The following is a 14,348-nucleotide window of genomic DNA, read 5'->3' as shown; positions in this document are numbered from 1 at the left end:
CAATATGCAGGGTTTTGAGAATCTTTTAAGCAAAGAACAAACAAGACAGTCTCTTTTCAAAAGCATCTTATCAACCAGATAGACATACTGTAACTTTTGCTTTCTGTCTTCTACTCTGTCAGAGTATAAGATAAAATCCTATACTGGAACTTCATACACAATTTCTTCTTTGGTTGTTTGAACTAGCCATGGTATAAGAGATCCTGTGGAATAATATCCCATAGGATGATTTAGATTTCTAGAAGAGAAGGGTTCTTTAAGAACCAAAAGATTCAGTGGTTTAAATCTCTTTGAAGAGTCTAGTTAAAAAAAAAAAAAAAATCACAAATTGGGAAAGCTTTAAGTGGGATTTTGGAAAGAGATGGAGAGCGCTGAACTAGATACTCAAAAATGCTGATATAGTCCAACAAAGAATAGATCATTCATCAGACTAAGTGTGAACATGTCACTAGACCATCTCAGTTTACTCTGCTTTACCTGTTATGCTAACAGAGTATTTTCATAAGCTTTTCTTTTCAGTGGGAAAGTTGGCTTATGATCCTCTCTATTTACATACCTCTACCCGTTTTGCTGGTAGAGGCATTAGGTAGCTTAATAATGAACTGATTCTGGGACAAAAACACAGGTTAAAACCAACTCAGGCAAATGCAAACAACCAGCCCCCAGTAAAAAGAAAAAAAAAAACCAAAACACAAACAAAACCAAAGGGAGGGTTCTTTTTTTAAAATCAGATAAACTCCCTCATTTGGTTCGTCATACAGACTCAACAAGCAGCTGTACATGCAAAAATGACAGTGCAAACCAGAATGAGAACAAGCAATGTAAAGCAGAAGCAGTTGAAGCTGATACTTCCACTGGACAAAAATGCTTATGCATCTCTGACCTCATACTGAGGAACTTGGTCTTCTATTAAGTTAAATCTAAAAAAGGTTGCATTTTAGAAAGTAATTTGGGAGACTTCTCATTTTTGTTTTCCTCTACACTCAGACATTTTAAAAAGTCCGACTCCTATATAAGACTAAGCGATGTCCCTTTAAAAAAAAATTGGCCCCTTTGAAGTTTCCTAAATTGAGACACACAAATATACCTCCCCCTCCAGCAAAACCGTTTTTTTTTTGTTTCGCATTGTTTTTTTTTTTTGATCAAGGGTGTTTGAAGTTTTTCTTCTCATCTGTTGCTGTGAGTTATTTTCAATAAGCATAAATAGCATGAAAAGAGTCCATTCAGCTACTTACCGTTTAAATCTTTAAAACCAACTGTAAAGCTAAATTCATTGTTGGACACTTTGGGGGATGGAGGTTGCACAGTCTCCACTCCTAAACTCTGTTATGGTAGAAGAAAAAAACAGGTATCTGATGACGTAATCACTATTACAGACATTAACATTTGTAAATCAATTACCTGAATTTGTCTAATAAAATCGATTCTAATTCAAGGAACAGAATGACACACACTAGTTTCTGGGATTATGCTTAGACTGGTAAACTAAATAGGGCCAGGATAAGGGTTCAAGCACTGTTTCACAATCATGCCAAGTGTTTAATGGTTTGCATGCCTCTCAATACAATGTTGACTCATGCCAACTGCAACTCTTGTCAGGCAACACCCAGGCTTGGTGTGGGGAACAGCAGAGGCTAGGGCTGTTTCTAATAAAGACAGTGGATAAAGCCAAACTGATTTTTAGTCTTTGGTGGTTTTTTTGAAGGGGGGCACGGGGAGGGTGTTGAAAGAGTTTAGCTGTGTACACATTTGAGCTATGCAGTGCCATTTGCTCCAGAGTGTTTTATTTACTAATATAAATGTAACCTAGCTGTTCCTTTCTCATGCTGTTTGAAAAAAAAACCAACCAAACACAACAAACAACAAAACAAGCTGCTGTTTGCAATGTAAACTGCAAATCTGCATAGTTAAATAGAGAATTCCTAGTCTGTGGCTTGTTGTTTAGGAAGCAGGCGGGGAACCAGTGCTTCACAAGTTAGGAAAAGTGCATACAGTGGAGATAGAAAAGGATAAATTCTCCCTTCCACAGTGAGGAAGGTGATAGCTCTAATAAGCAAACACTGTAGACAAGACTGGAAGGAATTTCAAGGGTCTGTCTAGACCATGCACCTGTTCTAAGTTATAGCTGGGTCATACCTGAAAAAGGTATACCTAACCTGATTCAAAAAGCTTCCTATTAGATAAATCATCCCCTCTGGCAACCTGTTCCACTGCTTCACTATTGAGATCACTATTCCTGCCACCACACCTTTCTTGTGATGCTCATCCTAAACTTCCTTTCCTGCAGCTGAACACCATTCGCTGTTGTCCTACTCTCCATGGACATGAGGAACCAAGTACTTCTTTCTGCTCTGATGCTGCCTTTTATGTATTTTAAGATTATCAGTCTCCTCTTCTCTAGACTAAACAACCTCGTGCAATCTTTTCTTATAGGTCATGTTTCTTTTCCTTCTCATCATTCCCATTGCTTTCCTCTGGATTTTCTCCAGTTGACCATCCTTCTCCTCAAAATGCAGTGCTAACACTGGTCACAGTTGCCCTGTTGAGGTCTTACCAATGCTGCGCAGAATGGAAGGATTACTTCATATATCCCACAAACCATACCCTTGTTCATACATCCCTGTGAGGTTTGTCTAGTGGTGCTCATACTCTGTTTGTACCAGAGGCATTTACATTTCTTAGAGTTGGCTGAAACTGACAGACATTTTCCATGAAAATTAATGCAAATGTTTTTCTTGGCAGTTCTTTTCACCTATTTCCCACCAGGACATGTTGATTTCTTCTGAAGTTATACAGAGTTGGAAACCAAAGCAGTGATAACTTTAAACACTGTTTCTGTGTTAATACTCACTCTCATAAAAATAGACACGGTATAAATAGGGGAAGAGGGAGAAATGAAGCACATGATATAGTTTTACAGTGCCCGAGGAAAAAAAAAAAAGAGAAACAGGGAGGGCACAAAATGTATTGATGAAACAGACTGTAAGAGCATAAAGGAAATATTTTCATTACTATTCTAACAAGAAGTTGTAACATCTCACAATGACCATAAAAGTGCAGGAAAAAAAATGAAAGTATATGCAAAGGGAAATTAAAGAGAAAACAATCAAAATGCTAAAAAAAGTTTAAAATTAAGTACATAGAAATAGCAGAAAAGCCCAGTTCTGAATTTGCATTTATTTTTCAGCCTTGTTATGCAATGTGAAGGCATCTCTGTGTGCTTCTATCATTTACGCTTACTTTAGGAACAGACAAACAGATTGGTGAAAAAGGGTGATAAACTATCTACAGTCTCATTTTGGAAATTAAGAGTCTAAAGGAATTAACAGATGCAAGTCTGTTAACTGAAAGTCTTCAGGCTTTCACACATGCCTGTCTCCTTCTCCCACACAATGTGCAGGTAAGAGGTGATGCCAGCACTTTAGAGAGGAGGAGGAGTCAGTCTCCGTCTCAGGAACATGTCCCATCACACCCAGTACTGCACCGATGAGCGGAAAGAGAAGAGGCTCTCTCTCTTACTCTCTTCCCATCACCTGCACTCGTTACAGTGCTGTGTCCAATCTGAGGAGGTAAAATTTATCACAAGCAGTCTTTTGTTATTTTTCAAGGTATAATAATGAAATGAAATTACCCTAAAAAAACCCCTCTTTATATACATATATATATAAAAAATAAATATGCATGGTTATAAAAAGCCCTTAAAAAGCAGAAAGGCTACCAAGGGGCTAAGTATTGTGATTTGACAGCTAAGAACGTCATGTGAAATCTTGGCTTTCACACAGTTTAAGCATAATTCTTATTCTGTGGCTCAGAATTATTGGTATTTAATTTGGCAAGCACTGGGACTCACCAGGAGGAAAGACCCTTCAAAACAGAGGCTGTAAGCAATCAAACTCACACAGAATCCAAGATGACAGCTTAAGTGTTTTCAAGCATGCATTTATTAAAATACAACAAATTTATTGACTTTGTGGGTTTTTGTTAAAAATAAAATTGCTCCTTTCATCAGGTTTTGCAGGACGTATTCCGTGACTATAGGTCTAGAAATAGGCTCATGCTGTTTTATAGTTTCCTCTCAAAAGTGTATTCTGCACTGGCAATAATGTCTCTATAAATTCTTGAATGCCACCCTAGCTGTAACTTAGTATTTTGCCATATCTAAAGATTACTCTTATGCACATATTCAAAATGTTGCTTTCATTTCCACAGTTTACATTTGACACTCAGGCTACATCCCATTTACCCATGTATGCAAAGCACTCAAACCTGAAATTTCTGACTCAAACTCTTCCTGTTTTGACAGAATCTTTCAATTTCTTGGGATCGAGTCCAGAGGAATTTAAATTGCTTATTTGTTTTTTTGGAGAAGGCATCTTTCATAAGCAGTTAACTCTCTTTAACAATCTAGCCTGCACTGATATTACCTTATTCTTCAGTCCACTTGTTTTAAATGTCAAGCAGAGAAATTTAGTTGAAGGTTTTTCAAAATAATGTATCGGTATTTATTCAGAGAGGAGGTACATGAAAAACGTAGAAAAGTTGCCTCTTTTCTCTAACACATAATAGCTATTTTTCTAATCTTCATGGAAAAAAAGATTTACCTGGGTCAGCATGTCCATCTCCCCAAGTAAATTGCTGAACATTTCATCTATATCATCACATGTTTGCTCCATCTGAAAGAAAAAAATCCACAGACAAGGAATCATCACAAGTTCATTTCAAAGCCAGCAATGGTCAAAAACAGAGGATATGCAACATTCTTTTATATTGCGTTCCCAATTAACTTTGAAACAACTGTTCATGACTTGCAAAAACCTCTATCCATAGTTTAGAAATAACTACTAACAGATCAGAATCTCAATCCTGTATGCTTAAACACACACTTGGGCTCTACACTCATTAGGAGTTCCAACAACCTCCTTGTATTATTTACATTTCATAGGAAGTCACTAGCTAATAAACCATGGTTGTATCTTAAACATCAAAGAAATGTAGCTAATGAGAGATGGAGAGGGAAACAAACTTTGAGGTTGAGAAATTCCTGAATGCTTCATCTTGAAAGCTTGCTTTCCTTGGCTTACATGACTAATACAACAAGAGTTTATTAGGTGTTATCTAGTGCAGGACCTGGTTATGGTTAGGTACATGACCAACTTTTTGTCTCACTATTTCTCCCTATTTTCTTTCAAATACTAGTGCACTGAGAGAACTCCAGTCTTACCTAACCTCAAGACATCTGAGGGAGAGCACTGAGACAAGGAAAATGGGTACATGCTGCATGACAGTAAACGGTGGCTCTTGTTGCAAGAGGGGGGTGTGAGGACAGCACCACACACTGGTGGTGCTGAGATACTGGGGAGATACAGCTTCTATAATAATCCTCTTTCTCATAAATTTGTTCCTTTGCAGGGAGAGAAGTAGCGTAAAAGGTGTCTGACATGGAACACTGCCAGAGACAAGAACTATAAACATCACTTTCTTAAGAGGCTCAAGCCTGCAGGGGATTGAGAACTCTGGTACTGATTGCATAAAACTAGGATTCAAACTAGGGTCAAACTTTAAACATATAAGTAGTCCTACTGGTTCACTGGGTTTGTGTGCACCTGTATTGGGTTTACGTGGCAAGGTTTTGGGGCGGGGGGACGACGACACGGGGACCTGCAGGGGTGGCTTTTGTGAGAAGACACCAGAAGCTGCTCCTCATGTTGGACAGAGCCAGTCCCAGCTGGCTCCCAGATGGACTTGGTGCTGGCCAAAGCTGAGTCCATCAGCGATGCTGGTAGGACCTCTGCAACAACATATTTAAGAAAGGGTAAAAAATGCTGCGCAGCAGCTGTAAGAGAAGAGTGAGAAAATGTGAGAGAAATAGCCCTGCAGACACCAAGGTCAGTGAAGAAGGAGGTGGAGGAGTTACTCCAGGTGCTGGAGCAGAGATTCCCCTGCAGCCCATGGTGAAGCCGATGGTGAAGCAGGTTGTTCCCCTGCAGCCGATGGAGGCCCACGCCGGAGCAGATATCCACACTGCAGTCCATGAAGGACCCTGCGCTGGAGCAGGTGGACATGCCCTGAAGGAAGCTGCAGCCCGTGGGTGTGCCCACGCTGGAACAGGCTCCTGGTGGGAACTGCAGCCCGTGGAGAGGAGCCCACACAGAGCAGGTTTTCTGGCAGGATCTGTGACGCCATAGGGGACCCACGCTGGAGCAGTCTGTTCCTGAAGGACTGTACCTCGTAGAAAGGACCCATGCTGGAGCAGTTCTTGAAGAACTGCAGCCTGTGGGATGGTCCCATGTTGGAGAAGTTTGTGAAGGACTGTCTCCCATGGGAGGGCCCCCACGCTGGAGCGGGGAAACAGTGTGAGGAGGAAGGAGCGGCAGAGACAAAGCGTTATGAACTGACCGCAATCTCCATTCCCCATCCCTCTGTGCCGCTTGAGGGGGAAGAGGTAGAAGAATTGGGAGTGAAGCTGAGCCTGGGAAGAAGGGAGGGGTGGGGTGAAGATTTTTTTATTTTTTTTCTTATTTCTCATTATCCTACTGTCTTATTAATTGGCAATAAATAAAATTAATTTCCTTATGTTGAGTCTGTTTTGCCCGTGATGGTAATAGGTGAGTGATCTCCCTGTCCTTATCTCAACCCATGAGCTTTTCCATTGTATTTTCTCCCCCTGTTCTGCTGAGGAGGGGGAGTGATAGAGTGGCTTGGTGGGCACCTGGTGGCCAGCCAAGGTCAACCCACCACAGCACCTTACAGCATGAGGACCAACCCGATGCAAGAAAGCAATCAACTGAGGACAGGAACTCTAATGACTATAAAGACTGGCAAGAAGACCAGCAAGTATCCTCTTCTTCAATCTTAATGCTTTTCCTTTAATAGAGCATCTTGAGTCACATAACTATTCCGCAGTTAAATGATAAAGGCCGCTGAACCACTAAGTCAATATCTGTTGTTTGAGAATTACTTGGTAGCACGTCTTGAATATGATAGTTAATACTGTGTATTAAGCAATCTGAGATGCTCTGCCTCCTTTGGACTTGGTCTTTCTGGCATCTACATAAGCAAGACCAGCCTAATTTCCACTTGTCCTCTTACCACCTGTGTTATCCCCGACACCAGAACTCATTAGGAGTAGGCCTGACCACTTTCATCAGTCAGGCTTGGGGCATATTCTACCCGCTTTAGACTTTTTTTGTAGCTGCTGTAACTAAACAAGGCACAGGCAACCAGGCACTGGACTTTGAACTTCCACAGTTCTCTCCGATCCCAGAAATCAAAGACTTAAAGATTTGGGAACTGGATGCTGTTAAAGATGTTTTAGTAGGATGTGGTTGGCAGGGCTGAGGGTAACCCTAGCCTGATGGTGGAGACGGCACAGCTATGCCCATGTAACAGGGAACACACGTCACACATGACTGAGCGAATGGAGAGCTAAAGTCATCTTATCTGCTTCACTTCCAGCTGACAAACCCACACTGGATGGCTCACTCTCTTTGTACATATCATAGTTATCATACAGAGCTTTCTACACAAAATTCCATTTCTGTAGATTCAGCAGTATACTGTTTAGGTAAATGAGTACTGAATCTTAAGTCATTTATTTGAATCAACAGCTGTGTAGCTTCCTACCCACCTGGCACTTGGAGAATCAATTTTCATAAAAAGGATAGATAAAATGGCACTTCTTTAATCAGGCAGAGTGAAGTCAGATTTGTTATGTGACAAAAATGGAGCTGCAGTTCAGGATACTGACAAGTATCTCATCAGTGCTTAAATAATACTGAGTAATTTTATGTTTTCCTGTTTTCTGATTTAGGAGAACAAAATATCTGCTGGGGGAGTCTTGTCAGCTCTAGCCATTTGTTTTGTGTGGTGTTTTTAAGCACTGGCTAGATCTACTTTCAGGAAAAAGTGTTCATACTGGTTCCTTTGACAAACTGAAATTCTGCTTTGCTATATTTTTCCAGAATAGAAATATCAAAATGGCAAAAAAATTACTCTTGGGTTACAACCAGGAGACCTTATCAAGAGGAGGAGTAAGAACTGTCTAAAAAGGAAAAAAACACCCCTAAGAACCCTCTTCAGTAGTTAACAACAACAACAAAAAAAGGCAAGAGAACCAAATACTGGATTATACAACACTTTCACCAAATTACGGGATTTTTACAGGTTCTAGTAAATTTAGAGCTTCTTTCTTTGCAATTATATAATTTTCTGAATCTTCAGACATATTTGATTCATAAGGAAATAATGTAATCCTATGAAAAAGCAATGTGCAAAGAGTTCTGTAAGAATTTTCACTGTAAATTGGAGCTGAGTAAGTCACTGATGACTCTTCCTTATCAATTCAAATAAATGACATTTAATACTAGGGGTTTTTTTGACCTTAAGCACATGGGGGAAGGGAGAAGGCCTGAACATATATTTTGAGAAGGAAATACATCAGTGTCCCTTTCAAGTGTGACTTTCAATGAACAGACATCCGTCATCATCACCAGACCGATAAAGCCATGTTGTCACCAAGCCATTGCCCCTACTGGTATCTTTTTTTTCTCCTGAATTTTTATTGATTGGGTTTAGGAAGACAAAATTAACATCATAATCACTGAATACCCTGAAAATATTTTTATGTTAAAACACACTGAATGATCTCTTAAACTGATATAAGAGCTCTCCAAATTCATCAGCGATTTTGTCAAGAGCTAGAAAAGCAAAAGATAGTAAAATGAGTCCCCAAAACGTGGAACTGCAAAGGAGTGTCCATTCACTCTCCTCCTCTTTGACTCCTCTCCACAATCATTTCCCTTTCTTTTATTTGATTGCCACAGTAGGAACAAACAGACAAAACAATATGCAGATTTGGGAACTATCCCATTCAAGGAAAATGTTGCTTCATTTTGGACCAGCAAATTCTTTTGACTTTTATAAATAGCCTTGAACTTATTCAAACCAGAAACTCAAAGTGAAACCTGCAGGTGTATGAGCTATTATTAACAAAAAAGGGGAAAAGATTTACCAAAGTGCCCAGAAGAATACTGAGTTTCATGCTCAGTCCTCCTCTATATCCACTAAACAGTAACTTTTCTGTCAGGTTTTTCTGTATATAGTACTATTACTAGTAACTCTTAAAATCACTATCAACCACAACAAACTGAAGAGAAAAAAAAGACAGTACTTTTACAGTAAGTTTCCCATATTATGCATAAGATTTCAAGCAGAGAAAAAATAAGAATTAAAATAAAAAGAGGAAATTGCGGTTGTCAAGAATAAACATGCTAAGGAGGGGCTTGTGGGAAGGCATACATGTGAAACCTAACCTATTTTTAAAGGGATGGATTTTCAAATTGATGTCTTCTAGACCGCTTTTTGAAGTAACACCAAGCATACAGGCAAAGGTATTCCTTGTCTTTTATTTCCCCCAAATTTCACATTCTCAAATCTTCATTGAGCTCTCATGAAAACCTCCTTTTTTTTTTTTTTTTTTTTTTTTTTAAATACTCCCACATTTCTCATACTGTGTATCTAAGGGGTTGGGGCATTTTTTCTTCAGCTTGCTATTCTAACCACCAAGTCTCGCTATTTAGTTTATGCATGTTAAACTCTCACAGGTTTATATAATATATAAATATCGACTCATTGTATTTCGACTCATCAATACATTTATTCACCCCACCATTTACCAGAAGACCCCCAGACCTGCTAGACCTATTATTTTTTTACCTTCCCAATTTCAGATTTAGCAGCCTCTTTGCTGATAAAAATAATTTAAATCTAAATTAAGAGACGTGAATAACAAAACTCTTGTATTTTATTGTACTCTTCGCACTTCTAGCATCTTTGTATTTCAGCTCACCCAATGAAAAAATATGGTTTCTGTGTATTTGTTCCTACTTCTCCTTACCTGTTAGCGTCTGTCTTTTGTAGTGTCTGTCTTTTCTCCGTCACATGCTTTGTTGCCATTTCCAAAGACCTACTTGCATCCATTCAGGTGCCCCTGTGAGGGGGCCTCCAACCATTTCCTTTTCACAAGAACCAGCCCTGCTGCCCTGGATGACAATACAATACTCCTGTGCACTGTATTTCTAAACTTGGCAACAGACCCACACAAAACTTCTTCCCTCTCCTAAATATCCACTCCATATATATACCCGTATTTTGAAATTGAGATGTAAATTTCTATGTTTTTTGAGCTATGGGCTAGGAAGTTGGAATTAAGTTATCTCACTTCTAACACCAGAGAAATTTAGCAGATGCACAGAAAGAAAGCTAGCCCACAGAGATGGATGGGAAACACTCCCTGGTCCAACTTGTTGCGCTTGCATGAGCAATGTACTTTGCTGACAGTGAACACCACTGTCTTCCCATGGGGATGGTCCAGTATTCAAGGGCACCAAAGAAAAACACTGACTGAGAAATTTCTTGCTTAGATGCAAGAATGGAGAAGCAGTCTTTGTGCTCAGTCTCAAGGTGCACAATCTTACGTGGGTTAAGTAGAACCTCACCTATGTTATTTAGTGTCATGCACTGACAGGTGGAGCAGGAACTGCCTTTCCTGGTCTATAATATGAACTTTGTAATTAAAATCAGGATATGATTTCTGCATGGTTGCATACATTTTGATTTGTTAAGATACTAAAGAGAATAATAAAACAACTTTATTTTTTTAAGAATTAAGAAAGTTTTGTGATTTGCATATTTACATAAGACAACAGCACTATGTCTATGAACAATACACAGGAAATGGAATTGTTTGATAGAATCATTATCACTTGGCAGGAAGCTAACAGAATGAGTAGTAAAACAATGGCACAAAACTCACCCTGCTTAAAAAAGAAACTATTGAAAAATATCATGAAAGCTGACATGGTGATCATATGGTGTAGCTCAAAAAAACCAGGCATGGTACTATACTAAGCAGAGTTTGAACTGTTAGGATCTGATAGCTCTGAGAATTACTGAAAGCCAGTCCCTTTCAACAGGAAGAGTGGTTTAAGTCACATGGTATAAAGGCTTCTGCACTCGCAATCTGAAAACAAGCTCAAAGCCCTTGTGCAATACCGAACAGGAAACACCAACGGTATCGCACACGAGATTACCATCTCTGCAACTCAGTCTCAGTTGAGTTGATGCAGTTTAATCAACCTAAGGGCTACAAACAAAAAAGGAAAGAGGAACGGCATGGTATCAGTAGAACAAAGACATACAGCGTATTCATGCTACAAACAGTATTAGGAACCAGTCCACTTAGTGATCTGGTGAACAGTTACAGACACATTCATTGAATTCAAAGCACTGTTGTTATTCTTAAACTGTTACATATGCAAATAGCAAGGATAAAAATACATGAAGTATATTTTTACAAGTCACACAGAAAGATCAAAAGCACACCTTCACCTCCTCATCCTTGCACTACAGTGTGTAAGCGTTGGAGTACCAAGTCCACCAAAATGAACACTAGCTGTTTGACTGTCCAAATGACCGCTACCAGCATTGTAACTTCCTGCTAACGCTTAATGCTTAAATGCTTTCTAGAGTGGAATGAAGAAATCTTTAACGTTTCAGAGAGACCCACCAGTAGCCCAATGATTAAATCACTCAAATCAGATTCACCCTTACCTATGGCAGACTATGCAAAGTAGATCATCCCATATCAGACAGAAAAAAAGAAGAGAATTAGGGAAGAATCATGAAAAGTGACAGAAGCACCACCATAAAGAGCAAAGCTGAAAGAGGGTAACTGATTGTCACAGGAAACAGATGTGAAAGTAGTGAGATAAAAAAAATGCATCAAAACCTAGAGGAAAGTTACTGAGGCATCATTTTGTCCTGGCTTATAACACAAAATCAATGGGATAGTAAATGAAACTGAAATTCTGCACAGCTGTTCCAGGGAAACGTGCACAGTGTAATTGTGAAACTCATCATCAAAACTGGTGAGTTAGCAAGCTGAGGAGTTGGTTTTCTCTACAAGCAGTTATAGCTAGAAGAGTTAGTATTTCAGAGAATTTCAGGCAAGGATGATGAACCTCATGTTTCAAGACCTAAAACAAAGGCTCCTCCAATTTGGAATCAGAGTAAAGCTTTCATGATAGACAGGTTACACCATACCTTCCAGCACAGGATTTCTTGTATCTCCGTCTGAAGCACGTGATGCTAGCCACTGTTGGAGACAACTTGCTGGCCAAATTGACTGCAGGTCTGAGTTTGATCTAACTAGGTTTCTTACCATGATTTTACAGTTAGGTGTCAAGAAAAACTCTGACTGCTCAAATGTCTCTTATATGCTTAAGTGAGGCAGGATGGAAGTTCCTTAACCAGCTATTGCATTATGTCTAGTAAAAAGTCCCTAACAGACATTTAGGTCAATTTTTATGAAGTAGAATATGAGAGAATATCCATCTCTGCAGAATTCAGCCTAGAAGAATAATCCAATTAGTTAATAATTCTAGTAGATACTAAGAAATGAAATTGAAGTTTTGGAGTGATAAAGTAGAAATGGCAGCTGCCCCCAAGCTTTCAAAATCACAATCAGATTTGGCAACTAGCATGTTGACTTTTCTCTTTCTTACCTACATAACATGACCCTGTAACTCTCTTCTGTTTTAATACTAACTCATATTTGAAAAGGATGGATCAAAAGCAATTAGACTTCCAGCACTGCACTTACCTAACATTGATACACATGGCATTTTCCAAGAAAAAGCTTGCACACATAGATAACTCTGAAAGCAGTTTATTACTCATATCACCTATTCTTCTGGGAAATCTGGTATGCCAATGACTGTAGGTTTATCTTCAGCTGAAATTACATTGCATCTTTATCTCAGGGATGGGTGTGACATGTCGTAACTCTGCTCATGATGGAATAAAAGCGACACATTAAAACAGTAGGAGCTGCAGGAAGACTGATACAACTGCAAAGTATCCTTCCTGGTTTAAAAGTAAGTCACATTTGGCTTTGGATTAAAATAAAAATGGCAGATAAATATAATCATGTGAGAAAATCCTTTTCTAATGTTAACCTGGGGCACTAGAGCATCTTCAGGTGATCATGCCACAAAAAATACTTCTAGCATTTTCCATTGATTGCTCCAGACACATTTTTACACACACTGTGGAACCAATTTTGACTCCAGTTGCCTTGTTATGTTGTATCACATTGCTCAAACTGACTCTAGCAAGACTAAAGGCACACCTGATAATTAAGTTTGTAACTCATACTCTACTAACTCCAGAATCATCCACCCAGATGTAAGCACAAACATCTTTAGATAAGAGCACCCCAAACTCACAGATCCTACTTCTGTTTCACAGAAATTGTAACCGTACCATTTACACAATTAAACCTCTTGAAAGCGTGTTCCCTTTTTTACGGTTTTGGAAATTCAGTTAACTCACTTGTATTACAGGAACAAGCCTGCAGTTAGGAAGAAGTCTTTATTAGTCCAAAAGACCCAGATTTCACAGACCTGAAAGCTACACTGCTGCACTTTAATGATGACAGCAGTTGTATTTTACCCTTATTTTGCCAAGATGATAATGATAATTTAAACACCACAGGAACTCCTATGCATGAGTTCACCAACTGAGCACCATCTTTTTCAGTGAAACATATTTGAGTACTTCATTTTCCATTGGTGAAAGAGAGAGAGAGAAAGAGTTTTAGTACGTTTGTAAAGCACCATGGGACACTGAGTCTGAGGCTGTCCTTCAGGTGACGCTGCCTCAGCATCCATCACCTCTGTGCTCCCCAGCCTTCCCCTCTCCCCCATGCACTGCCCCAAACGCATACTCTCTTCTTTATCCCACTTGCCAAGAGTGGTGTTTGGGAGAAGCAGCTGTGGGTCCTGTTCTTAGGGTGCAGTGGGACGGCAAGATTATTGAATGGTCCCAGAGGCTCGGCTAAGAGAGGCTGAGAGGAACAAGGGACTACATAAAAGCTTATCCACAGTATGTCAGGAGGAAGTTGCTCAAGGCCAGAGGAGGGGGTTAGCAAAGGGCTCTCGTGCTAAGATGAAAGAGGACAGGAAGAACATTTAACCAGTGACAGGCAGCATATGCTATGGCTATGGCTACGGAAAAGGAGTGTAGAGGGGTATGGCATGCAGGCTGGGTGCAAGACAGCTCATTCACCAAGCTCCTCTCCAGAATCACTCTCAGGCACAGACACAGAGTCTGGATCCTGGGCTGCAGAAAATGTATCCCAAATGTACTCGAGCAGCCGGGGACTGTGAGTTAAAAGCACCTTATGCAAGGTGAAAAAGAAACCCCAGTGTAAAGTACAAACTCAGGGGGGAGAAAGCCGGGGAGCAATTTCTATGTACTAGAACTTCACTTTGTAGACTCCTGTCAAC

General features: G+C 39.7%; 1 protein-coding gene across 2 annotated transcripts in view; it reads right to left on the bottom strand.

Annotated features, from left to right (window-relative positions):
• APBB1IP (amyloid beta precursor protein binding family B member 1 interacting protein) overlaps positions 1–14,348 on the bottom strand; it is a 66,881-nt gene that overhangs the window by 45,053 nt on the left and 7,480 nt on the right. For both annotated transcript variants that reach the window (XM_076331727.1, XM_076331728.1), the window contains exons 2-3: positions 4,602–4,673; positions 1,236–1,323 (exon numbers count right to left, since the gene is read on the bottom strand). In XM_076331727.1, the coding sequence (XP_076187842.1) occupies positions 1,236–1,323; positions 4,602–4,673 (160 nt within the window). The remainder of the gene's footprint in view (positions 1–1,235; positions 1,324–4,601; positions 4,674–14,348) is intronic.

Source organism: Aptenodytes patagonicus, chromosome 2, assembly GCF_965638725.1.
Source record: "Aptenodytes patagonicus chromosome 2, bAptPat1.pri.cur, whole genome shotgun sequence".
In the NCBI taxonomy this organism is placed as follows: Eukaryota; Metazoa; Chordata; class Aves; order Sphenisciformes; family Spheniscidae; genus Aptenodytes; species Aptenodytes patagonicus.
The sequence above is the reverse complement of the archived record's forward strand: the minus strand, read 5'-3'. Positions and strand labels throughout refer to the sequence as shown.